The sequence below is a fragment of the Aspergillus welwitschiae genome (genome assembly GCF_003344945.1).
Source record: "Aspergillus welwitschiae strain CBS 139.54b unplaced genomic scaffold BDQ94scaffold_48, whole genome shotgun sequence".
NCBI lineage: Eukaryota > Fungi > Ascomycota > Eurotiomycetes > Eurotiales > Aspergillaceae > Aspergillus > Aspergillus welwitschiae.
Window position 1 is genome coordinate 37727 of NW_020798742.1, and position 21787 is coordinate 59513.

The window sequence follows — 21787 nt, forward strand, 5'->3', positions numbered from 1 at the left end:
ACTTAGGTAATACACGATCCACGCCCTCGTGCGCGCTATCTAGTCCACCGTATCCAGTACCCATGTAGCTACTCTGTAGTAGTAGATAGATAGTAGTAGATAAATAGACTAGACTAGTACTAGCAGCATCCTCCATCAATGGAACATTGTTTTTAATTACCTGTATGTACTGTGTAGAAGATGCCTTGATCGTAATGTGACACTGACCGCCCCCCTCTCCTCCCCTTTTCCTTCAGCTGACGCCAATGTCAAGATGTCTAGGCTTTTTTTCCCCCGAGGAGTGTCATTATTTCATCAATCAAGACCAATGACCCCGGGGCTGAAGCAATAGATAGGGTATCCCCCGAGAGCTGTCCGATCATGCTTGTCAGAGTGGTAAGCTTAGTGTTTCCCTTGGGCACGGCTCATGGTTACGGTACTGTTCAAATTAGTACCTGCTATAACACAAGCTACGTATGAACTATGGAGGACCTTTGCAGGAGTAATTTGCCCGGGGCACACTAGTTATTATTATCAAGCAATATAAGAAAAATATTCACCAGCTAGTTAAGTGATTATTTAGCAGTGATGCGTCATTCTCTAAACATTCCCTTTCCCCCACCTCCTCTCCTCGCCCGCCCAGGGAACACAACAGCTTGCTAGGGCGGGACTCCTTGGTCCTACGTATAACGACTAGTAATCGCTGCTGCTCACTTACTAAGATTTCTTACACTCACAGGATCTAGAACCCGACTATCCTTTGGTGTCTGGCTATACATAAATAGGTTATGATGTTGTTGGTGTTGGAAGTATTGACAGCATGATAAACTTATACTTACTGCGTAGCGCTGCTGTGTTTGAAAGAGCCATTTGGATTATTGGAGTGCCTATGTATACTTGGGTACTCGATGGGCTGGTCCGCCCGCCCGAAGTTGTACGTTGCCCACCAGGTTGATGTGCATACGCACTTCTTGTGTATCTGCACGCATTTGTTTCTACCGATGTATTCTCCTCTTCCTCCTCACTCTGATTTTCCGTTCTCTCTATTTTATTAGACCCATAAAACAACTAGTATAGATCAAAGACATAGAACACTCTTTGAGTATTGTCTGCCATTGGCAATAAGTGCTGAGAAGCTTTCTTTCTCCCTTTTTCTAAGGCCGATATCACTCAAAGCAATCATCTGGAAAAAGGTTGTTCCACTTCTTCAATCCGCCGCATTGTGCTAGGGCTTACCATCCCTTTCTTGCCTCCATTTTCCCCTCTCGGTGCTTCTTGCGCGCTTTGTCGATAACCACTTGTATGTAGCATAAGGATAATGGAGTCCGCGATGCAAAACTCGAATCCGACTATTTTGAATGCTGCAGATCTTCCCACCCGTCTGCGTCCTTCATCTCGCAAAGCGGGCACTTACAGAGGCGGAATTCTTGCGTCAGCGCTCCCCTCTCCAGCGGATCCCACCGACTTCAGTATTAGTGAATCGGAAGAATCTGATGAAGATGTTGATTTGATGGAAGAGCCGATTGATGAACAGGAGATATACGGTAAGCTCATTGTTGGTTCCCAAGAAAGGGGAACGAATCGCCTGGGAGCCTATAATCTGACAATCTCTAGATCTTGTGTCGACCATATCCGACCCTGAACACCCCATTTCACTCGGAGCTTTGGCAGTCGTTTCGCTGCCTGATATTTCTATAAAACCAACACTGCCGGATGTACCGAGCTCGCTTCTTCGGACAGTATCCGTTCTCATAACCCCGACGATAACACATTGCAGTCTGGCTACGGTTATAGGTCTTGGTGTGCGAGTTCGATTGGAGCAATCATTACCTCCGCGTTTTCGCGTGGATGTCCGGATAAAGGAAGGGACGCATAGTACAGCCGATGAAGTCAATAAGCAATTGGCCGACAAAGAAAGGGTGGCTGCTGCACTCGAAAATGGTACGCTAATGGGCGTCATCGCAAAGATGCTCGAAACATGCCAATGAACCAATCGTACTGCTATTTGGACGCCGTTTATGACCCTCATCGGCGGCGTCTCTACTATGTCACAAGAATACACGTTTCGATGGTGACTTGATTCAACGTCCGATAGTTATACAACAATATGGAAAAAAAAAACAAGAACCACTTACGGGCGCTTGTTGCTGCTTCGTTCCATCTATCGACAAAATAGCTCAGGAGTCCAAAACGCCACTTTCCTTCAGACCTTTCCAGAGCTCTGGTTCCAGGAACTTGCTCACAGTGACGTCCTCAGCCAAACCTTTACGTCTCCGCGTTTTCAACACGAAGTCGCGGGCTGTGGCCATGGCGGGTGCCATCTCTAAGGGCTTTAACTTGACATCGCGATCCAATGGATCCCCTGGGACGACGCTCCACTTATCGAAGACAAGACTAACGGCAGCTTGGCCCTGTGTATGGATTCGGAGATCTGTTTCAAATCCGAACGAATCTATCACGGGGATCAAACCACGAACGGAATAGAGTGGAGTTCCTGCTATGGGGCCATCGGAGAGTACATGGCCCCTTCTCCTTGAAAGGACTGTGTACACTGATGCGACAGCGTCCGCCGGTCCAGTCATCGTGCAAGAGTAGATAGGTTCCATTAGGCGTGGTGATGCCATGAGGAAAGATGAGTAAATCGCTCGTCGAGCTGTGGGAATGATTTGACCACCACCCCTGTAAATGGCTTGGTCGGCGAGAGAAACGTCGGTGAGCCTAAACTTCGCATTTCGAATGGCTATTTTTGCAGTTAGTCGCAATGAACCGCTTTTTTTTCAGCCTTTATAGCAATGTAATTCCTATGCGTAGGATCTGGGTGCTATAATCCTCAAACACTCAAAGAAAGCATGGTGTACTTACGTTCTTCGCAAAGCGGACCTTCTCGTGTCCCCCAAGTGAAACCTTGCGTGATAGAATCTCTTACACTCCCGAGTAATTTCTTGTCGATCTGCGATGGTAGCGTATCATCCTGTAAGATGTTGGGGCCCATCTCATCTGGACCGAAAGCCCAAATACTTCTGGCTGCAAGTTTGTCCCAGTCATACCGCTCTTCGAAAAAGCGCGACACTTTGCGAATTGGGTCTTTGATATTAACAGCACCGCTTTCGATATCCTCGGCGATCCCTTCATCCAGAGGCTCCGCAATCATCGTTATTTTGTTCTTCTTGTTTGGCGTGATCGAATAGCACATGATAGCCGAGGTCTCCACAACAGTCTCGCAGAAGCGCGTAACAGGATCTGAAACCTTGATCTCCATTTCAGAATACAATCTTCGTAGATCATGAAGCACGCAGTCCATATATAGCTCGCCCGTTCCAAGAACTACATGCTCGCCAGACTCCTCCACCTTTGTAGATATCAACGGGTAGCTTTTGTTGACTTTTCGGAGGCCCTCAAGCATCTTGGGCAACTCAGACGGATTAACTGGCTCGACAGCAACTTTGAAGACGGACTCTGTGATATGTCGAATCGATCGGAAGATGTATGCATCCTCGTCGTCTTCCAAGGTGAGAGGCACGATAGTCGCCGTCTTCACAATAGAATTATCCACGCCTCCTAGAAGAACAAAGTTGCCGGAAGGTACGCCGCTTGTTGGGATGTTATAGCAGGACTCAGCAATCCATGTGTCGGAAATGGTTGCAATCACCATGTCCTCTTCATCTTCGGGAGTATAGCCTTCGCCAAGGACACGGACCTGTTGGCCAGGACGAGCTGTGCCGCTCATTACCCTGCCAAAAGAGTGAAATCTTGAACCGTCCGAGCTGTTAAAAAGTTTAGTAACATGTACGACCAGTGGACCATCAGAATCACAGGCAGCCATAGCTGTTGCCACCTTAGAATCGAGAGGCCCAGTGTAGTACCGATCAAGTTTCTTTTGAGCACCTTCTGCAGGCGAAGGCACGTGCTGGAGAACCATATCCACAAAGCCTGTTGCAGACCCGAAGAACTGTTCACAGACAAGGTTGAGTAAGGTCTTTGCATCTGTCTTGAGCTGCGACGGCTTAAGACTAATACCAACGCTAGAAAGCGTTTCCTTCAAGTCCTCCGGGCTCTCGCTTAATGTGTGCGAGTAAAGTTTGTAGATAGGCTCCAGGACAAATTGGACAAATGTTCTTTTAGAGCTTTCTTCCACTCCTTTCCGTGTGAATTTTCGGCTCCTTGGATTGAAAAATATATCGCCCCATAGGCGCAAACAGAATTCGGCTGCTTCAATTTGTGGATGCGTCTCAGCATACATCTTAGCAAATGAATGCAACGTGAAGCACCAGCCCATGGAGGCGCAAGCAAAGGCAACATTTCCCTTCTCAGGGCTCAGCCGCCTTGCAGCGCCCTGCCCAGGCAGTACGTTCTCGATGATAGTGTTGACCTCTTCGATCACATGTTTCAGTTTGAAATAAGCGTCGTTGGGAGGTATCTTCAATTCGAGAATCAATCTGTCCATCTTGTTCACAACCAATGTGAGCGGCAAGTCTTCGAGGATAGCATGCTTGATTATTTGCTCGGTGTTGGCCTGGACGCCTTCAACCACATCTACTACAAGGACAACGCCATCGACCAACCGGCATGCAGTAGCCACCTCGTCCACAAAATTCACATGCCCTGGGGTGTCAATGACGTTAAACAAGTGGGATTTGCCCTTTGTACCCTGGAGCACCAAGCTCATGGGTGACGCTTTGATGGAAAGACCTCTTTCTCTTTCCAAAAAGTGAATGTCGGTATAGCGTAGTTGTTCCTCTTTCCGCTTGCCTGTTCGATTCTCGAGGCGACCGGTGAGATCATGGGTCTGAGTGACCAGCATGTCCATGAAAGCCGTTTTCCCATGGTGCAAATGACCGACGAGAGCAATATTCCTTATTTGATCCGGGTAGCTAAGCAAATCCGTCATGAATTCCCGTGAATAATAGACGGGAGGCAATTCGGCTTCTTCGATCGCAAACTTCTTCTGTTGGACCGGGGCGATGATGGGCTCGGACAGAGGCTGTGCATCCTCCTCCTGCACCAGGGTCTCGACATCCTGGCCATACACCTGTTGCGCACTGGGATAGTATTGTTTATCTTCGTGAAGGATGACTGCGTTCGACGGACCCTCTGTGACTGGAATCAGTAAGGCGAACCTTGCAAACAAGGTGAGTATGGGGAAGGTAACTCTACCATCGACATCCATTAACTGTTGCTCATCAACGTCATGCGCTTCATCAACATCGCCATCCCCGAACGCCTCTTCAAAAGCGAAAGCCTGAGGATGGGCATCCTCATTATGCGGAGACTCGTCGTCCGACCCATCTACCTCTCCAATATAGTTGCCAAACCTGCCGGAAAGCAAAGAGAACAATCAGCTGTGTGCAGGGCGGTAAGAGGGACATGGTGACCAATTGAGACATACTCATCGTAAAGATCGTCCATTTTCCAACGTGGTTGGACTAGAGGCGAATCTTCCGGGTTTACTTTTCCTTTCTCTCGGCCTCGTTCCACCAGCTGGAGAGAGGCTCGCGTCGGTTTGGCGATAAGTTTCTAGTAGCTCCGGGTCCGAGCTTGGCGTGTTTGCACGGCTCCGGCAAGTTACCCCGAAAGCAGTACATTTGTCCGTGGCCGCCGCCCCGCCTCCCGAGGCGAAAAAAATAGGGTAATTATTATTGTTGTCAGGAGGGGCTGGCGGCGGGCAGGCCTACTAGTGACCGACTCGGAAGCAAACAGTTCATCCCGTTCGTTCCCTCGTGGCCTGAGCTACCAATTCACCCTCATTTGTTATTTATTCGAATAGCCTGCCGGTCTTCCTTTGATATTTCTACTTTCCTCATCCCTTCCCGAAATTGCTTGCCCCCAGAAGCACGCATTTGCGCCATGTCTTCCCTACCTCCGGTCTACATTGTCTCCGCCGCCCGCACTCCAGTGGGCTCTTTCCTGGGGTGAGACTTCAAGCCAGGCCGCCACAGGCTCTCAGATAAATGGTCCATGACGAAGCTGATCCTAACATTTCTTTTTGCAGATCTCTCTCGAGCCAGACTGCTCCGCAGCTGGGTTCCCATGCGATCAAAGGTATGCCTGGAGCGCTGAAGCGATGGATGATGTGCCCCTGATCGCTGACTGCTCCGATGTGTAGCTGCTCTTAACAAAGTCGACGGCATCAAGCCTTCCGATGTACAAGAGGTTTTCTTCGGCAACGTTCTTTCTGCAAAGTGAGTTCTTTCGCTTCCTGTGTCCATTACACCCTTTGCCATGATGCATGCTAATTACCCCAATCAATAAGTGTCGGACAGAACCCCGCCAGACAATGCGCTCTTGGCGCCGGACTTGACGAGTCAACCGTTTGCACCACTGTTAACAAGGTCTGTGCCTCGGGTTTGAAGGCGGTCATTTTGGGCGCTCAGACCATCATGACTGGTAATGCAGACATCGTTGTGGCCGGCGGTACTGAGTCCATGTCCAATGCCCCACATTACCTTCCAAACCTCCGCAATGGCGCAAAGTATGGCCACCAGAGCCTGGTGGATGGGATCATGAAAGATGGCCTGACAGATGCGGGAAAGCAGGAGCTTATGGGTTTGCAGGCTGAGGAGTGTGCCCAGGATCATGAATTCACTCGGGAACAGCAGGACGATTATGCTATTCGGACCTACGAAAAGGCCCAAGCTGCCCAGAAGGCCGGCCTTTTCGACGAAGAGATTGCACCTGTTGAACTACCCGGCTTCAGGGGTAAACCAGGTGTCACCGTGTCTCAAGATGATGAGCCCAAGAATGTGAGAACCCATTTCACCACGTGAGGGTATTCGGTCCAGGTCGTTCATGTCAAACTGACTCTTTTGGCTCTTATCTTCTAGCTCAACCCTGATAAGCTTCGAAGCATCAAGCCCGCTTTCATTCCTGGCTCTGGAACTGTGACGGCCCCCAACTCCTCTCCTCTCAACGACGGGGCTGCCGCTGTTATCTTGGTTTCCGAGGCCAAGGTTAAAGAGCTGAACCTCAAGCCTGTTGCAAAGATTCTCGGTTGGGGAGATGCTGCACACCAACCCAGCAAGTTCACGACTGCTCCTGCGCTGGCGATTCCCAAGGCGCTTAAGCATGCGGGTGTCACTCAGGACTCCATCGATGCATTTGAGATCAACGAGGCCTTTAGCGTTGTTGCTCTCGCGAACATGAAGCTCCTCAACCTACCTGAAGAAAAGGTCAACCTTCATGGTGGTGCTGTGGCTATTGGTCACCCTATTGGTGCCAGTGGTGCTAGAATCTTGACTACTTTGCTCGGAGTCCTCAAGGCAAAGAAGGGCAAGCTCGGCTGTGTCGGAATTTGCAACGGTGGTGGTGGTGCTAGTGCCATGGTAGTGGAATCCCTCGTCTAAATTAGGAATCATTCCACCTGGAGGATTAAATCCTGCTGTCGCGAAATATGAGGACAGCAAATTGATCTAATACCCTTGCCGATGCTCTGAGGCCGGGCACCATGTCTTGGGTCGGGGTGAGTGGAGTGGGTCTTCGACTCTGATGAAATGCAATATAATAAATACATGAGTGAATTTACTCCTTTCTCGGATATACAGTCTTATCCTGTTTATCTTGGCGCAAGTACGTCAATCAACATACTAGTACGGAAGTTCCGTCACTAGCAGTGTAAGATATAATCATAACCTTGTAACATTCTGTCTCAATACTACTAGTAAGATATTGAGGTCTGATGGCCAATTTGTCATGTACTATACATGGTCATTCTACTACTAGGATGTATAATCACGGTTGCTCACCCACGCTTAACATACGACGGTCTGCTACTGCTAAATACTACGTAAAGATCCATTAGCCAAAAGCGCCTAGATGCACCCAAATATCTTAGCTATTAGCTCTTGATTAAGTCGTAATCTTGATGGCGTTTTTAGGATATACTGGCTACATCGCCTCATCAACAGAGAATTTGTGGGAGATGTTCAGGCAAATGCTCCAACAAATGCCATGAGTAGAGCGCCTCCTGCAACGGCTACACAAGCCTCGACACGCCGTTGACCCCTGAGCGTCGCATAGCTTGATTCACTAAGGAAATCCTCTGCTAGAAGTTCAACAAGCCCCGCAAATAATAATAGCCCGCTACTGATGGCGTTAGTAATCCCCACTGTAAGTAAGCCCGTGGTACTTGCTGGATCATAAAGATTATGCAGAACAAGTCCCATAGCTTGCCCTATGGGGGTAGTAGTTCCATAGGCAAGCGCCATGAGCCACGGTCTGTACGATGACGGGGGAAAGAGATCAGGGATCAGAGACGCTATCCGTGATCCGAGAGCAAATCCTTCAAAGGTCTGGTGAAAGCAGATAGCCACAAGAAGGACGATGAATGATGTACCCGTGGCAACACTGAGAGCCATTCCGATGAAAATACTGTGGAAGAGAATTCCGGCCTCGAGCAACAAGCATTGAAGCAATTGGCGTTGCGGATTCTGCCTGGATGACTCGATATCGGTCCCTTGATGTACGCTACCATGAGACCGACGGCGATCAGAATGCCACGGCTGCTCATCCCGATTCTTCTGGGCATTAATGCGAGTATCTTCAAAGGTATGTGACTCTCCAAACTCCCTGTCGTTGAGTTCGGTTGGCACAGCCGAGTCCTTGTTAGTTGGCCTTGAAGGCCCATTAGCTGGGGATCTTCCAAGTGACGCGGGAGAGCGTAGAGTCATGTCTTCCCCAAGGCTGTCAAGGTGGACATTGTCGGCCAATCCGGTTCCGTAATCAGTGTCTTCGTCTTGATCCTCACTTGCGAAATCTGCGCCGACGTCGCTGATTAACTGGTCGTATTCGCTCCCATGGACATGACCTGCACCTTTCAATGCAAAGAACATCTCAACGAGGACTACAACAAATACAGCGATCATAGCCACGAAGCCGGCCATGGCACGGTAGGTCTCGCTCCAGAAACGAGGAAGACAAGGGTCGGTCAATGAGACAAATGCTGTAGGTAGGAGGTGTACGAAAGCTGTTGCAATAAGTACGCCTGTTCCGAAGTGTCTAGAAAGGAAAAGGAACCGGCGTGGAATTGGGAGGCGCGGGAACCGACGAGCAAGAACGGGGAATGAGCACGCTAATACAACCATGAGTTAGCAGCCAATCACCCAAGACGCCAAACAGAAAGTGAATTGTACCTAGCGTGCTAAGGACAAGAATAAGAAACAGTGCAAAGACATGTATCGGCGTGTTATAGGCGCCTCGTTCCCTTGATCCGCAAGTCGAGGTGTCATCGTTAGAAGCTCGAGTATAACTCCGTCGGGAAAGCTCTGCCCGCAAAACAGATTCAGGAATATCGAAGATTAGAGGATATATATATTTAGCCCCTACGGATATATCTTTACGTTAGTAGAGAACGAAATTGTGCTGTGCGGAGCGAAGCAGGCTGGGAGTAGGACCGGCCAAGACAGATAGAGAGATATATGTATCTCCCACAGTATGTGCCTTAGGAGACTTACCAGAACTACTAAAGTCGGTCTGATCTGGCCTTTGGTTTCCGTCCATTCTGGGCTAATTCTCATATAACGATGTACTCTCGCCGCATCCATGACCTGAAAACAAGCACTGGGCGACGGCACAGGCTCTCAAACGATTCGGAAGCAGCCTAAGTCGCATCAGCAGTTGATAATTAGCATTGCAGCGGAGCACATACAGTTGCTTCTACGACCGGGATAACGCCGGAAGTTCTGGCAGCGAGCAGTTTCAATGACGTGACGCACCTTCCATGTCTAAAGGGGAGGACGCACATTGGACTCGTAGGGAGACTTTGCCGGTAATCCGGACACGCGGCTCGTTTGTCCAGATAATCTTATCAATCAATCCCGTGGTTCTCGCTTATCTAATCACACCGCTAGAAACACCGCTGAACACTTAAGCGATTGATTGATTAACCTAGATGATCTCGCAGGAGCGAAGTAGGAGAGGCTAAGCACACCACAGATGTTTTAGACGGCGATTTCGAGGGTCAAGTATATACTAGGAAAAATCTCTCTAAATACCGGTTGCTAGTGATGTCTATATGGTAATAATATTATGCTGTGAAGAGCAAGACGCTCCTTGAAGTACTCCGTACGGAGTATTCGAATCCAATTCGGAGAGGTATAAATGCGCGCGAAGGGGTTCCTCTGTACGGCCACGTGGTTGTTGGTATCTGATGATTCTTACCCGAATTTGTTGATAAAATACGAAAGAAGTCTAAGGGTAATGCACTTCTTGGCAGGCGCTGTTGGCTAATGGAAGTCTATCTATCCCGTAGAATTTGTATAATCCGATACTACCTGTTTCTCAGCTTCGTCCAGCCACTGGTACCCTTCATACGAGTGGGTCCACGAGGCCCACTCAAATTGCCCGCGCCGGCAACTGCACCATTTACACTATCCCCGCTATTATTACCCTGTCGCTCCGGTGAGGCAGAAGTGGTGGATGGATGTTGAAGGAGCATTGAATCACTCGGTTCCTGACTTGCGTCGTCCCAGTCGCCTTCCAGCAGCTCCCATTCTGCACTGGCCATCTCACCCAACAGAGTTGATTTCAGCTTATCCACGATCTTTGTTGGAGTTGGAAGCCTCCAAGTGCGCATAAATTCAGCCCCCTCGACAGCACCCAGAAAGGAATGTGCAGTACCATGCGAGTAATGCCCTAGCATAGGGAATGACATTGTGCGTTGAATGGTAGTTCTAGGGGAATCCTTCGATGCTCTCATCTTCGCCTGTATGTCGCGTCCAGCAAAGGCTCTTGATAATGTCGATGGCTGCGCAGGTGGTGCCACAAGGAGCTGCCACATATTCTTCCCAACGTTACATACTTCTTCCCAGGACTCTGATGTTATGTTTATGCCTTGAGTCCGACATAACCACGACACATTCCAGGCCAGTAACGTTACCCCTTCAAGAAAAAGTGCATATGTTCCGGGGTCTTCCCTAGCCAGTTTAGGAAGTGCTCTGTCGATGGAGAGGGGCCGAGGTCTGGAAGGACGAGGTGATGCGGTTCTAGGTCCAGACGGTACAGATGGTGGATTTCGTAGCGAGTATGCTACGGAATTTGGATCTCGTGAAAGATAGGACGCAGAGGGCGCGCATATAGTCGGTATAGGATGGTCTTTATGAGGCAAGGTGATTTCCGCTGGCAGTCTGAGAGACAGATAATGTGAAATAAGGACGAGAAGGTGAGCAACATTGAAGAGGGAGGTAGAAATATAAGCTGGCGTGGTACCTGTCCTGAGCATTACTAACTGATATTAATTAATAGTCGCAGAGCTGTAACTTTCCGTTCATGTCCCTCAGATCGATGATATCTATACCGCCCATCGTGTAGACCTCTTGGGATAACCCTTCCTTATTCCTTGTTTTCCGTTGTAAACCATAAAGATTGGCAGCTTCTCGGCAGAGGAATATTCGGGCCTCTGCAGTCTTGCTATGAAGTGAATGCCACAGATGATCCGTCCTCTTGGTATTGTTCTGGATGTTGGCCAAAATTGCAGCCTCCCGCTCGCCGAGCTGATACTGTGCAGATTCAGAGTCCGAGTGCCGCCGCGCGAGTGCGAGTTTGCGCTGGGAAATTTCAAGTCTTTTGTCCTTGATTTCAGCAGTCAGATTGTCGAGTTGATCACCGAGTAGCCTCATCCTTTCACGCGACTCAGCTTCTCCCTTAGCAATAATTTGTAAGCTTCGCTTGGTAGAGAGCCCATTCTGGTAAGCAATGGAAGTTTCTTTGATTTCACCTGACCATTCCGCTTGGGTTGTCTCAAGGATCACTCCAGCTTGGATACGTTCCGCGATAGATTGTTTCTCAAGCAAGACTCTCGCGGTTTCAACCCGGAGCTGATACAGCTGATTACGGGCACAGGTAGGGCAGAAAAACCGTGTTCGCGAAGCTGGAGCGCGAAAGCATGTGTGACAGCTCATCTCAACAAGCTTTGTCTCACTCTTGGTTGATTGATACCGCCGTAGCTCACAGTCGCATGGCCTTGGGCTTCCGGTGATGGATTACCAACTCGACTGTCTGGCTCCGAGCATGTATGTTGCATGAACAAGTCATTAAAAGGGGGGGCACTCATGTCTTAGCCGGCTAAAGTGATGACATAGGACGAAATATGATCGATAAGTATCAATGGAGCTGAGTTATCTGAAGCCAACGAAGGGGACGCCGTTTGCGTCACGTCACCTGACCATACGTATATGTATACTGGACTGTTAGCCTGAGGCATATAAATTTACATAAGCGACCTCGGTTGTCGTATAACATCACACACCGCTTCTTCGTGCTTAAGTCCCGTATCTGTATCACTGAATTACAGCCGAGTACTAGCAGCTGAGACTTCACCAGCTCGGGTTCAGTAGTTGTTAGTATAAACAAATCATACCCACTGTATTGCTATAGCCAATTGAGACATTTCGATTCAGCATACCAGCTGGCTTGCTTTTACACAATGAATACCCGCCCGAGACCCATAATGCGTTTGGTTTCTAATAGTGCTTAGCCGCAACTACCAGCCGTTTCCAACAGCTGAATGATGAGATTATTGGAGATCGACGCAGTGAGATGGACCTGTAGGTGATCAAAACTTTCAGCCTATTTAAAAATATCAATCGAAAGCAGTATGTGCGATGTAATATGGTGGATAGCTGCGATCACCTGACCCATCTCGCTTTCCCCTCCTTAAGGGATTTCGATGCTAAACTGAGCCATTAAGCAAGTTCATAAGTTGCGTACTTCTGCCACATCACTCAAAACGAGCGACTTCTAGCGCTAGGTGGTGTAAGTTGAGCCACATATATTCTTGAATTGTGTATGCTAACATTTAACGGGGCTCCTCTGGTACGTTCCCTGTTACTTGAGCATCAAATGTGAGCATGGTCTGCAAAATTACGTGATCCATGCTTGCACCACATACTTAGATATTTCTCTTCTGTATCTACTGCTACTGCTCCTATTCGATGCTCGATCCTTAGTCTAAGAAGCTATAGTCTAATCATCGCCATGGCTTCTCTAAGCAGGGACCTTGCAGGCCCCAGTTTCCCTGATAGTGATCTGCATCAGAGCGAACTTCGCACCGAGTCTCTGAAGACCCTTCAGCAGTATACTATGTCTCCACCTTCAGGGAACCTTATAGACTATGATTGGGACCAGCTCCAAGAAGAATATATCGCTTCTATGGAAAAGCATGAAAATGCTGAAAAAGAATTACGCAACCGTGTCACCAAGTTGCTTGAGGTGCTTACAGACGTGATTGATCTCGTGGCCTTTATCTAATATTCTCTTTTAGATCTTCATGGCGTGGTCGGAGACAACCATCATGCGCGATGAAATCAGAGCTTTAAAAAGGTTGGCCCTCCAAAGTCCCCAGAGTTCTCAACATAATCATTGATGCTATTGTAGATTCAAGACACAAATGAAACATGTTCAAACATCTGAAGACGATCTAGAACTGAAACGTAAGCACTGTACGTAGTATCAGTCTCATCCAGAAAACCCCTTTTTTATGTACATTGTTGCTGATGATGACTCAGATGTCGATGTTGTGAAGGCTTTCCAGAGTGCCCTCGCGTTATTGAATGACCGCCTCAAGCCCTGAGATTTATCAAAAAGGGGTTCTTCGAGCTCTGCCCTTTATCTCTTACCGCATACCAAACTTCAGATGATTACACATTATTGCAGGTTGTCATACAATGTAATTTATGAAGCTTCACTCTTTCGTTCGCATAACAGTGGATAATTTTGACTGAAATGTTACAAGCCAAGCTATCACTGTCCCTGAAGGTCGACATTATAAGGCAATATAAGCCCGAGTAACCTATTACCCTGCTCTAGTCGAGAAGTTGTTTCGTCCACCAACACTTTGATAGGTATCACCAACACCTCTTGCAGAGCTTGTCAGTAGCCGTTCCTCCTCGGCCTCCTCAGCTTCTTGATCCAGTAAACGTTCATCAAGTTTCGGATGGCGGATAAAAGAGGTGACCAAGACGAGCAAGTAGATAACTGAAATTTGCGTCCCATTAGCCTGTAACTAGGTTTTATGAAGACAGACGGTGCCCACTTACCGAGGAAGATGAATTGGGACCAGAAAAATACTGTACCGAAAAAGGGATAGCTTATCGTCACGCGGTTGAGAAACATACTAGTGACGCTGGGTGTGCAGACTCGCTTGGCAGCCGTGTTGTCTGTTAGTTCCGAGCATGGCTTGATCAGGTGTTTGTTAGTCAAACAATCTGATTGCTGGCCCTGGGGGCGATCACAAAATGTTTGCGGTCCAAAAGTCGCGTACTGAGGTGCAACAAGCATGGGGATCGAATAGTTCAATGCTAGTATTGTCAACATCAGCATGGCAGTGGTCAGCAGCAGGGCTTGTGGAGACGTGTGCCCCTTTCTGACCCGAAATATTCTAATCCAGAGAAAGCGAATACCAATGGTAGATATCCCGACCACTGAACTGCCAAATAGCAACAGGACAACTACTGTAAGGACGGCGTAGTCAATCGGAAATACCTTGGCCGATTGGACGAATATCCAGTTGATGGGATTGAAAACCCCAATGCCACTGAGTATGTATCCGCAACGCTGTTTGCATATAGAATTCTTGGCTTTGTCAATTGCCGTCAAGAGCATCGATATCCAAATCATAAGTGTGATTAAGAGAATGGCAATGCCGCCTAGCAGCTTTAATGGGCGGAAGAAAGCCGTGGTCTTTAGCCATGCCCTCATAAATCGGCTTTGACCTTCACCGTCAGCCTCTTCTGCCAAGCGTTGCCGCCTGATAAGTGTCCTCTCGTCTCGAACGAGGGTATCGAGCTCTCTACGTTCCTTAGAAGAGAGAAGACCCGGATCTCCTCTACAGCGACCTTCCAGCTGGCGCTGACGCTCTCGATTAGATTCAAGCTGTGCACTCGTCGACGCCTTCCAGGTCATATCTGACACAGATGGAGCTGCCCGTATCATCCTCATGGGAAGAACAGCAAGGCCCGTTGAGGTATATAGGATATAAAGGAACAGACCCATTGTTATCAATAACCCAAGGGTGAACGTAAGGACCCTCTCGCCACCTAGATGGAAACCAATCAGCATTGGATTATGAACGGGTATCTTGAAAGAATGCGAGTAGGGACATGCTGCAGGGAGGCGAAGGGTGATCTTACGATTCTCAGCCAGAAGCTTCCTGAGATAGTCTGAAACTTTGCTGTCCTTAATATTCGCAACAGGGACAAGAAAGCCAACAATGAAAAGTACAACCACTATCGCAATAAACGAGATAGTGTACTTAAACGCCGTCCAAAGTCGTTTGGCAGCAGATTGCTCACCGGATTCGACAGCCACTTCATCATATTCTTCGTACCAGAAATAGACAAATGGGATTGCGAGTAGGCACAGGAATGCATCAAGCGAGTAAAGGAGGTAGTACACAGCCGTTAATAGAGAAACAATCTTATCTACTTCATCCTGAGTGGCCCAGGGTTTCCTTTGGCCAAGCTTCGAGGATGTGGTAGAAGAGGTTAAAGCAACATCCACCGGCAACAAAAGAACAGTGGCAAGTAAGCTTGTAATCGCAACGATACACGTGAACGTCACAACTGAAGAGCGATCCCGAGGCGTTTGATAAGTATAGATGAATACCGACGCTACCATTACCAGAACAGCTACCACAATAGCGTATACTGCCCATATAAGGGATGTTTGTAAAAGGGCCATCTTGGTTATGGAGATAGATTAGGCCCTACAGAAGGCGACAGACAACAGGTCCGCAATGGGTTGGGTGCATGTATTGTCAAGACTCCAGATCCGATGAACTTTTCACACCAGAGTGGATGGATAGACGAGCTAGATGCTATTCTGTTTCAGATTTCATTTATACCCAGATCACTCAAGACGAGCATGACGATAGGTATAATCAAGGCAGGCAAGTAGGGAAATAGAGTCGTTGAGGTCCATCAATTAACGTTTCTTTTGGTGTCAAAAAGTCCGCATGTATTACGTCATCGTCTGGCAGGCCAGATGTATTATCACGTGCTGCATCGCACTTGAAGCGCGGAACCTCCAATCATGCCCGTCTTAGCTAGGAATGTTATGATAAAGCGTGGGTTACTATTTATTTTCGCCGCCGTCTTCTCAGGCCTAACACGACCATTCCCCTTGTTCACAACAACCATCTGCTTAGCCCGTCTTTACTTTCCTGGCAATGCTTCTTTTGCGCAGGTCAGTAGAGTAAATTGGGTTTGACGAGGAGAGTTAAATACTCCTAGGCAAAGCAATTCTCGGGTTTGGCAAACGCATGATGCAGTGCTATACTGAAATATTGCCCCCGACTGGGGTCACCCATGCTTTGGCGGTCCCTTTCCTTGCGGCAACATCAGACGATCTGATTGTGGTTAGAACATCACTGCTTCAGATCTATTCGCTGCATAAAGTTGCCTCCCATGCGGAAGGAGCCGACGCCCAGCAGGAATCGACGAAGCTCCTTTTGGAAAAGGAGTATTCACTTTCGGGGACTGTAACTGGTCTTTGTCGGGTCAAGGTGCTCAACAGCAAGAGCGGCGGGGAAGCTGTTTTGGTCGCCTTCCGGAATGCCAAACTTAGCTTGATTGAATGGGACCCGGAGCGTCGTGGCATCTCCACCATTTCCATTCATTATTACGAGCGAGATGATCTGACCCGTAGTCCGTGGGTTCCTGACCTGAATAATTGTGGCAGCATCCTCAGTGTGGACCCAAGCAGTAGATGTGCGATATTCAACTTTGGAATTCGAAATCTCGCCATTATTCCTTTTCACCAGCCAGGAGATGACCTGGTGATGGATGATTATGGGTCAGACCTCGGGGAAGGAATATCAACCGATCACGATCTCGGGGGTGGTACTGTTGCTGATAAGGCCAAAGAGGGTATTGTCTATCAAACTCCATATGCCCCATCTTTTGTTCTGCCCTTGACGACATTGGATCCTTCCATACTTCACCCGATAAGCCTTGCTTTCCTATATGAGTATAGGGAGCCGACCTTTGGCATATTATATTCCCAAGTTGCAACATCAAGTGCCCTTCTTCCTGAAAGAAAAGACGTGGTTTTCTATACTGTGTTTACGCTAGATTTGGAGCAGCAAGCATCCACGGTTTTACTTTCCGTGTCAAGGCTGCCTAGTGATTTATTCAGAGTGGTGGCTCTCCCGCCTCCTGTCGGCGGTGCTTTATTAATCGGGTCCAACGAACTCGTGCATATCGATCAGGCAGGCAAGACCAATGCCGTTGGAGTTAACGAATTCTCAAGACAAGTTTCATCATTTTCTATGACTGACCAGTCCGATTTGGCATTGCGTCTTGAGAATTGTATCGTCGAGTGTCTCGGGGATAGCAGTGGGGACATGCTTTTGGTGCTTACTACCGGGGAGATGGCCATCGTGAAATTCAAGTTAGATGGGAGGTCAGTTTCTGGGATCTCGGTTCACCTACTGCCGGCTCACGCAGGTCTTACCTCCATATATTCCGCAGCAGCAGCTTCAACCTTCATAGGTGATGGAAAAATTTTCCTGGGCAGCGAAGATGGTGATTCAGTGCTTTTAGGCTATTCTTACTCGTCTTCCAGCACAAAAAAGCACCGGCTGCAAGCGAAGCAAGTGATAGACGACTCTGCGGATATGTCAGAAGAGGATCAGAGTGACGACGATGTGTACGAAGACGATCTCTATTCTACATCTCCGGACACAACACTTACCGGCCGCCGTCCGTCAGGAGAATCATCCGCTTTCGGGCTGTATGACTTCCGGATACACGATAAGCTTATCAACATCGGCCCTCTTAGGGACATTACTATGGGAAAGAGGCTATCCACGAACCAAGAAAAGACAGGCGATCGTACTAATAGTACTTCTCCAGAGCTGCAGATAGTAGCTTCCCAAGGCTCACACAAGAGTGGTGGTTTGGTAGTAATGGCCCGCGAGATCGATCCTCATGTCGTCGCTTCAATTTCGCTCGAGTCAGTAGACTGCATCTGGACAGCTTCATTGACTCGGGAGGAAGAGGCTGTTTCAGGAACGTCAGAGAAGATGGGACAACAATCGCAGCGATGCTATGTTATTGCAACGGAAGTCAAAGGCTCCGATAGGGAAGAATCGCTCATCTTCGTAGTGGATGGCCATGGTCTGAAACCTTTCAGAGCACCTGATTTCAACCCTAACGAAGATGTGACAATTAGCATTGGGACACAGGAAAGCAGGAAGCGCGTGGTCCAAGTCCTAAAGAACGAGGTTCGGAGTTATGACTTTGGTAAGTTCACACCAAGCCGGTGTCGACGTAACTTTGCTGACGGAACAGACCTGAGTTTAACTCAAATATACCCGATATGGGACGATGACACCAATGATGAACGAATGGCTGTTAGTGCCAGTCTGGCCGATTCTTGCCTTGCAATTCTACGGGACGACTCTACGTTATTATTCCTTCAAGCAGACGACAGTGGAGACCTTGATGAAGTAGTCTTTGGTGAGGATGTAGCATCTGGAAAGTGGATATCCTGTTGCTTGTACAGCGACAAAACCGGGATGTTTTCTTCCATCGATCGAACACTGAGTGAGCCAGTCAAGAACGACATGTTTTTATTTCTACTCAGCCACGATTGCAAGCTCTTTGTAAGTGTCATGAACCCACTATGCGAGAGAATGCTTGCTCTGATCGTCTTCTGCCCTGCGTGGATGGCATCTAATGCTTTCGAAATCTTCAGGTTTATCGCGTCCGCGATCAAAAGCTGCTATCGATAATCGAGGGGACAGACGGTTTGTCGCCTCTGTTGTCCAGCGAGCCACCTAAGCGGTCTGGCACACGGGAGAATCTGATAGAGGCAATCGTTGCCGATCTCGGGGAAACATGGAGTGCTTCGCCGTATTTGATTGTATGCCACCATAGTGGTCACTCTGTACCGCCTCTCAATCACTAGCTCTAGCGTGCTAACCGAAGCCTTGATAGTTACGATCTGAGACTGATGATTTGATAATTTACAAGCCTTTTGTGGTTTCAACGGGACCAGTTGAAGGGATTCACAGCCTGAAGTTTTCCAAAGAGACCAACAGTGTCCTGCCAAGGATCCCACCTGGTGTCAGTTCAACACAGCCCAGTGGTTCGGATTATAGAGCTAGGCCACTGCGCATCCTGCCCGATATCTCGGGACTCAGTACTGTATTCATGCCTGGTGCTTCAGCAGGCTTCATTATCAGGACATCCGCAAGTGCGCCACACTTTCTGCGCTTAAGAGGGGAAAACTCTCGGAGCGTAAGCAGCTTAGATACCCCTGAATGCAGTAAGGGGTTTATCTACCTGGACTCGCAGGTTCGCAATCACATGATAGTTCGTTTTTAGCATATACTAACCTAGTGGTCAGAGTACGGTTCGGTTTTGTAAACTGCCCCCTATGACACGATTTGATTACCAGTGGACTTTGAAAAGGGTGCACCTAGGAGAACAAGTTGACCACTTAGCTTATTCCACCTCTTCCGGGATGTACGTACTAGGGACGTGTCATGCAACCGATTTCAAGTTGCCTGAGGATGACGAGTTGCACCCAGAATGGCGTAATGAAGGTTTGTTCTCTATCTACCCATGAGGGAACCAGGCTGAGACTGTCTAGCTATTTCGTTTTTCCCATCGGCGCGTGGAAGCTTTATAAAGCTTGTTAGCCCTAATACATGGTCTATCATCGATAGGTATGGGATCATCATCTACAGCGTCAAGACTAGGTCATCCTAATTTTTCATTTGCACAGTTTTTCCCTCGGCGCAGACGAGTACGTCATGGCGATTAAAAACATAAGTCTTGAAGTATCGGAAAACACCCACGAGCGCAAGGACATGATCGTTGTGGGTACTGCGTTCGCCCGGGGCGAAGACATACCTTCACGCGGCTGCATCTATGTTTTCGAGGTTGTGCAGGTTGTTCCAGACCCAGATCGCCCTGAGACAGATCGCAAGTTGAAGCTCATTGGCAAAGAACCAGTGAAAGGTGCCGTGACTGCGCTATCTGAGATTGGTGGCCAGGGCTTCGTCCTGGTTGCACAAGGACAAAAGTGTATGGTCAGAGGCCTCAAGGAGGATGGTAGCCTCCTCCCTGTTGCTTTCATGGATATGCAGTGCTATGTCAGCGTCGTAAAAGAGCTCAAAGGCACTGGGATGTGCATCCTTGGCGATGCTGTGAAAGGTGTTTGGTTCGCAGGCTATTCGGTATTGTCCCCGTGCTCGGTCACTATGGAATCAACATGAGCATGCCAAGCTAACATGTCCGCTTTTCAGGAGGAGCCCTACAAAATGAGCCTTTTTGCCAAGGATCTAGACTACCTTGAAGTGTGCGCGGCTGAGTTCCTTCCAGACGGCAAAAGACTATTCATTGTTGTGGCCGACAGCGATTGCAACATTCATGTATTGCAGTATGATCCGGAGGGTAAGACAGGAGAGCCAGAAAGCACTATTCAAGGACTCAGCTAATTGGCACAGATCCTAAATCCTCGAACGGTGACAGGCTGCTTAGCCGTAGTAAATTTCATATGGGCAACTTCGCCTCCACGTTGACTCTTCTGCCACGTACAATGGTCTCTTCAGAGAAGATGGTGTCCAGTTCGGACGGAATGGATATCGACAACCAGAGCCCCCTCCACCAAGTCCTGATGACCACACAGAACGGCTCTCTTGGCTTGATCACCTGCATTCCGGAAGAATCATACCGCAGATTGTCTGCTTTACAGTCGCAGCTGACGAATACACTGGAACATCCCTGCGGTCTTAATCCCCGAGCCTTCCGGGCTGTGGAGAGCGATGGCACTGCTGGTAGGGGTATGCTCGACGGTAATCTCTTGTTCAAATGGATAGATATGAGCAAGCAACGCAAGACAGAGATCGCAGGACGCGTGGGTGCACGTGAATGGGAGATAAAGGCCGACCTTGAGGCCATCAGTGGTGATGGCCTTGGCTATCTCTAACAACACCAACCCGTAAGGGACCTGTTGCTCATATGTTGCACTAGCCCGGAGTACCGGCTAGCTAATTCAGAAACAAACTTTACGAAATCTTGGCTAGAGTGTTGTCATAGATACAATGGGGCAGGTTGAGTGCATGGTCACGCTACCCCATGCTCACAGGAAGTAAATCTCATGTCAACATGTATATTGTCAGGATTGGTTCCGCGTATACCTGCAATTCGTTCAGCGCCGATAATTATTACATATTGTAGTTTCCCCATATAGATCCAAAACAGTGCGTACAAACGCAAGTGCAGTGCACCACAGATACCGACTGATGAAGTCAAATGTTAAAAAACAATTTTTGGTACAGGAACGTTCCAGACGACCAGCCGAGCAATACTCTTTCTTCGGTCCCGTAGCCGGCGAAGATATAATTACCAGACAAAACCTCCTTTCAGATATATGCAATCAAAAGAAGACAAAAGTAGAGAAGAATGGGACAAGGATGGTGACCCTTGAAACGGTAATGAAGAGGGTGTCGAGGCCGGGAAATTGAATAAAAGTAAGAAAAGAAAGAAAACGAAGAGAAACACGCCAAAAAGGCGCAGAAGCCAAAAGCCGCTTCCTAACTTGACTCCATCACGCCGCGACTAATATCCTTACTAGGGAAGGGTCGTATAAATAGCCGTACATCCCAAGGCCCAGAAGAGGGAAGGTTGGGGGGGGGGGGGGGGGGGGGGGGGGGGGAGAGACAAGGAAGAAGAACGCAGATAAAGACGAGAAAATAGAACAGCGAGACAAAAGACAAGGGAACCGGTTTGTGGAGGGAGAAGGACGTGTGAAAGAACAAAGAGAAAGTGCAAAGAAGAGACAATTGGAGCAGTTGTTTAGGGTCTAG

The 21787-nt window shown here is 48.4% G+C and overlaps 8 protein-coding genes across 8 annotated transcripts; 4 read left to right on the forward strand and 4 right to left on the reverse strand.

Annotated features, from left to right (window-relative positions):
* Positions 1 to 1245: 1245 nt before the first annotated feature.
* On the forward strand, positions 1246 to 2062 carry BDQ94DRAFT_100967 (iron-sulfur cluster assembly protein CIA2). The gene is made up of 2 exons (XM_026763344.1): positions 1246 to 1523; positions 1594 to 2062. Exons 1-2 carry the CDS (start codon positions 1298 to 1300, stop codon positions 1965 to 1967), a joined length of 600 nt encoding a protein of 199 aa, XP_026621133.1. The 5' UTR covers positions 1246 to 1297; the 3' UTR covers positions 1968 to 2062.
* BDQ94DRAFT_100962 (116 kDa U5 small nuclear ribonucleoprotein component) lies at positions 2062 to 5541 on the reverse strand. Its single transcript, XM_026763343.1, has 4 exons — positions 5366 to 5541; positions 5134 to 5291; positions 2842 to 5070; positions 2062 to 2719 (listed from the first exon to the last, which is right to left on the reverse strand). The coding sequence occupies exons 1-4, from the start codon at positions 5383 to 5385 to the stop codon at positions 2157 to 2159; spliced, it is 2970 nt and encodes a 989-aa protein (XP_026621134.1). The 5' UTR covers positions 5386 to 5541; the 3' UTR covers positions 2062 to 2156.
* Positions 5542 to 5647: 106 nt separating this feature from the next.
* erg10B (acetyl-CoA C-acetyltransferase) lies at positions 5648 to 7654 on the forward strand. Its single transcript, XM_026767990.1, has 5 exons — positions 5648 to 5888; positions 5969 to 6018; positions 6083 to 6158; positions 6230 to 6719; positions 6801 to 7654. Exons 1-5 carry the CDS (start codon positions 5824 to 5826, stop codon positions 7317 to 7319), a joined length of 1200 nt encoding a protein of 399 aa, XP_026621135.1. The 5' UTR covers positions 5648 to 5823; the 3' UTR covers positions 7320 to 7654.
* Positions 7655 to 7789: 135 nt separating this feature from the next.
* On the reverse strand, positions 7790 to 9723 carry BDQ94DRAFT_152560 (putative ZIP family zinc transporter). Its single transcript, XM_026767991.1, has 4 exons — positions 9620 to 9723; positions 9426 to 9571; positions 9105 to 9293; positions 7790 to 9043 (listed from the first exon to the last, which is right to left on the reverse strand). The coding sequence occupies exons 2-4, from the start codon at positions 9469 to 9471 to the stop codon at positions 7899 to 7901; spliced, it is 1380 nt and encodes a 459-aa protein (XP_026621136.1). The 5' UTR covers positions 9472 to 9571; positions 9620 to 9723; the 3' UTR covers positions 7790 to 7898.
* A 386-nt stretch (positions 9724 to 10109) lies between these two features.
* BDQ94DRAFT_152567 (Atg14 domain-containing protein) lies at positions 10110 to 12091 on the reverse strand. Its single transcript, XM_026767992.1, has 2 exons — positions 11235 to 12091; positions 10110 to 11179 (listed from the first exon to the last, which is right to left on the reverse strand). The coding sequence occupies exons 1-2, from the start codon at positions 11868 to 11870 to the stop codon at positions 10241 to 10243; spliced, it is 1575 nt and encodes a 524-aa protein (XP_026621137.1). The 5' UTR covers positions 11871 to 12091; the 3' UTR covers positions 10110 to 10240.
* Positions 12092 to 12667: 576 nt separating this feature from the next.
* BDQ94DRAFT_152576 (uncharacterized protein) lies at positions 12668 to 13646 on the forward strand. Its single transcript, XM_026767993.1, has 4 exons — positions 12668 to 13179; positions 13232 to 13290; positions 13345 to 13409; positions 13476 to 13646. The coding sequence occupies exons 1-4, from the start codon at positions 12946 to 12948 to the stop codon at positions 13538 to 13540; spliced, it is 423 nt and encodes a 140-aa protein (XP_026621138.1). The 5' UTR covers positions 12668 to 12945; the 3' UTR covers positions 13541 to 13646.
* Positions 13561 to 15648, reverse strand: BDQ94DRAFT_183674 (putative LMBR1 domain protein; the record flags this gene model as incomplete). Its single annotated transcript, XM_026774470.1, has 3 exons — positions 13561 to 13944; positions 14007 to 15005; positions 15099 to 15648. The coding sequence occupies 3 exons, from the start codon at positions 15646 to 15648 to the stop codon at positions 13763 to 13765; spliced, it is 1731 nt and encodes a 576-aa protein (XP_026621139.1). The 3' UTR covers positions 13561 to 13762.
* Positions 15649 to 16075: 427 nt separating this feature from the next.
* BDQ94DRAFT_183680 (cleavage/polyadenylation factor CFT1) lies at positions 16076 to 21555 on the forward strand. The gene is made up of 9 exons (XM_026774471.1): positions 16076 to 18212; positions 18261 to 18574; positions 18667 to 18834; positions 18909 to 19268; positions 19321 to 19519; positions 19567 to 19642; positions 19702 to 20155; positions 20225 to 20372; positions 20426 to 21555. Exons 1-9 carry the CDS (start codon positions 16229 to 16231, stop codon positions 20905 to 20907), a joined length of 4185 nt encoding a protein of 1394 aa, XP_026621140.1. The 5' UTR covers positions 16076 to 16228; the 3' UTR covers positions 20908 to 21555.
* Positions 21556 to 21787: the final 232 nt, after the last annotated feature.

Bases quoted from the DNA above. Each gene is read 5' to 3' on its own strand.
- BDQ94DRAFT_100967 (XM_026763344.1), top strand. From the start codon at position 1,298: ATGGAGTCCGCGATGCAAAACTCGAATCCGACTATTTTGAATGCTGCA. The intron at 1,524-1,593 runs GTAAGCTCATTG...GACAATCTCTAG, and splicing joins TGATGAACAGGAGATATACG to ATCTTGTGTCGACCATATCC.
- BDQ94DRAFT_100962 (XM_026763343.1), bottom strand. From the start codon at position 5,385: ATGGACGATCTTTACGATGA. The intron at 5,292-5,365 runs GTATGTCTCAAT...GCTTTCCGGCAG, and splicing joins ATGGACGATCTTTACGATGA to GTTTGGCAACTATATTGGAG. The intron at 5,071-5,133 runs GTAGAGTTACCT...TTCCAGTCACAG, and splicing joins ACAGTTAATGGATGTCGATG to AGGGTCCGTCGAACGCAGTC.
- erg10B (XM_026767990.1), top strand. From the start codon at position 5,824: ATGTCTTCCCTACCTCCGGTCTACATTGTCTCCGCCGCCCGCACTCCA. The intron at 6,159-6,229 runs GTGAGTTCTTTC...CCAATCAATAAG, and splicing joins GGCAACGTTCTTTCTGCAAA to TGTCGGACAGAACCCCGCCA. The intron at 6,720-6,800 runs GTGAGAACCCAT...CTTATCTTCTAG, and splicing joins AAGATGATGAGCCCAAGAAT to CTCAACCCTGATAAGCTTCG.
- BDQ94DRAFT_152560 (XM_026767991.1), bottom strand. From the start codon at position 9,471: ATGGACGGAAACCAAAGGCCAGATCAGACCGACTTTAGTAGTTCTG. The intron at 9,294-9,425 runs GTAAGTCTCCTA...ATATATCCGTAG, and splicing joins GACCGACTTTAGTAGTTCTG to GGGCTAAATATATATATCCT. The intron at 9,044-9,104 runs GTACAATTCACT...TGGTTGTATTAG, and splicing joins TCTTGTCCTTAGCACGCTAG to CGTGCTCATTCCCCGTTCTT.
- BDQ94DRAFT_152567 (XM_026767992.1), bottom strand. From the start codon at position 11,870: ATGAGCTGTCACACATGCTTTCGCGCTCCAGCTTCGCGAACACGGTTT. The intron at 11,180-11,234 runs GGAAAGTTACAG...ATGCTCAGGACA, and splicing joins TCGATCTGAGGGACATGAAC to GGTACCACGCCAGCTTATAT.
- BDQ94DRAFT_152576 (XM_026767993.1), top strand. From the start codon at position 12,946: ATGGCTTCTCTAAGCAGGGACCTTGCAGGCCCCAGTTTCCCTGATAGT. The intron at 13,291-13,344 runs GTTGGCCCTCCA...ATGCTATTGTAG, and splicing joins GAAATCAGAGCTTTAAAAAG to ATTCAAGACACAAATGAAAC. The intron at 13,410-13,475 runs GTACGTAGTATC...ATGATGACTCAG, and splicing joins AGAACTGAAACGTAAGCACT to ATGTCGATGTTGTGAAGGCT.
- BDQ94DRAFT_183680 (XM_026774471.1), top strand. From the start codon at position 16,229: ATGATGCAGTGCTATACTGAAATATTGCCCCCGACTGGGGTCACCCAT. The intron at 19,269-19,320 runs GTTCGCAATCAC...CCTAGTGGTCAG, and splicing joins TTATCTACCTGGACTCGCAG to AGTACGGTTCGGTTTTGTAA. The intron at 19,520-19,566 runs GTTTGTTCTCTA...GAGACTGTCTAG, and splicing joins CCCAGAATGGCGTAATGAAG to CTATTTCGTTTTTCCCATCG.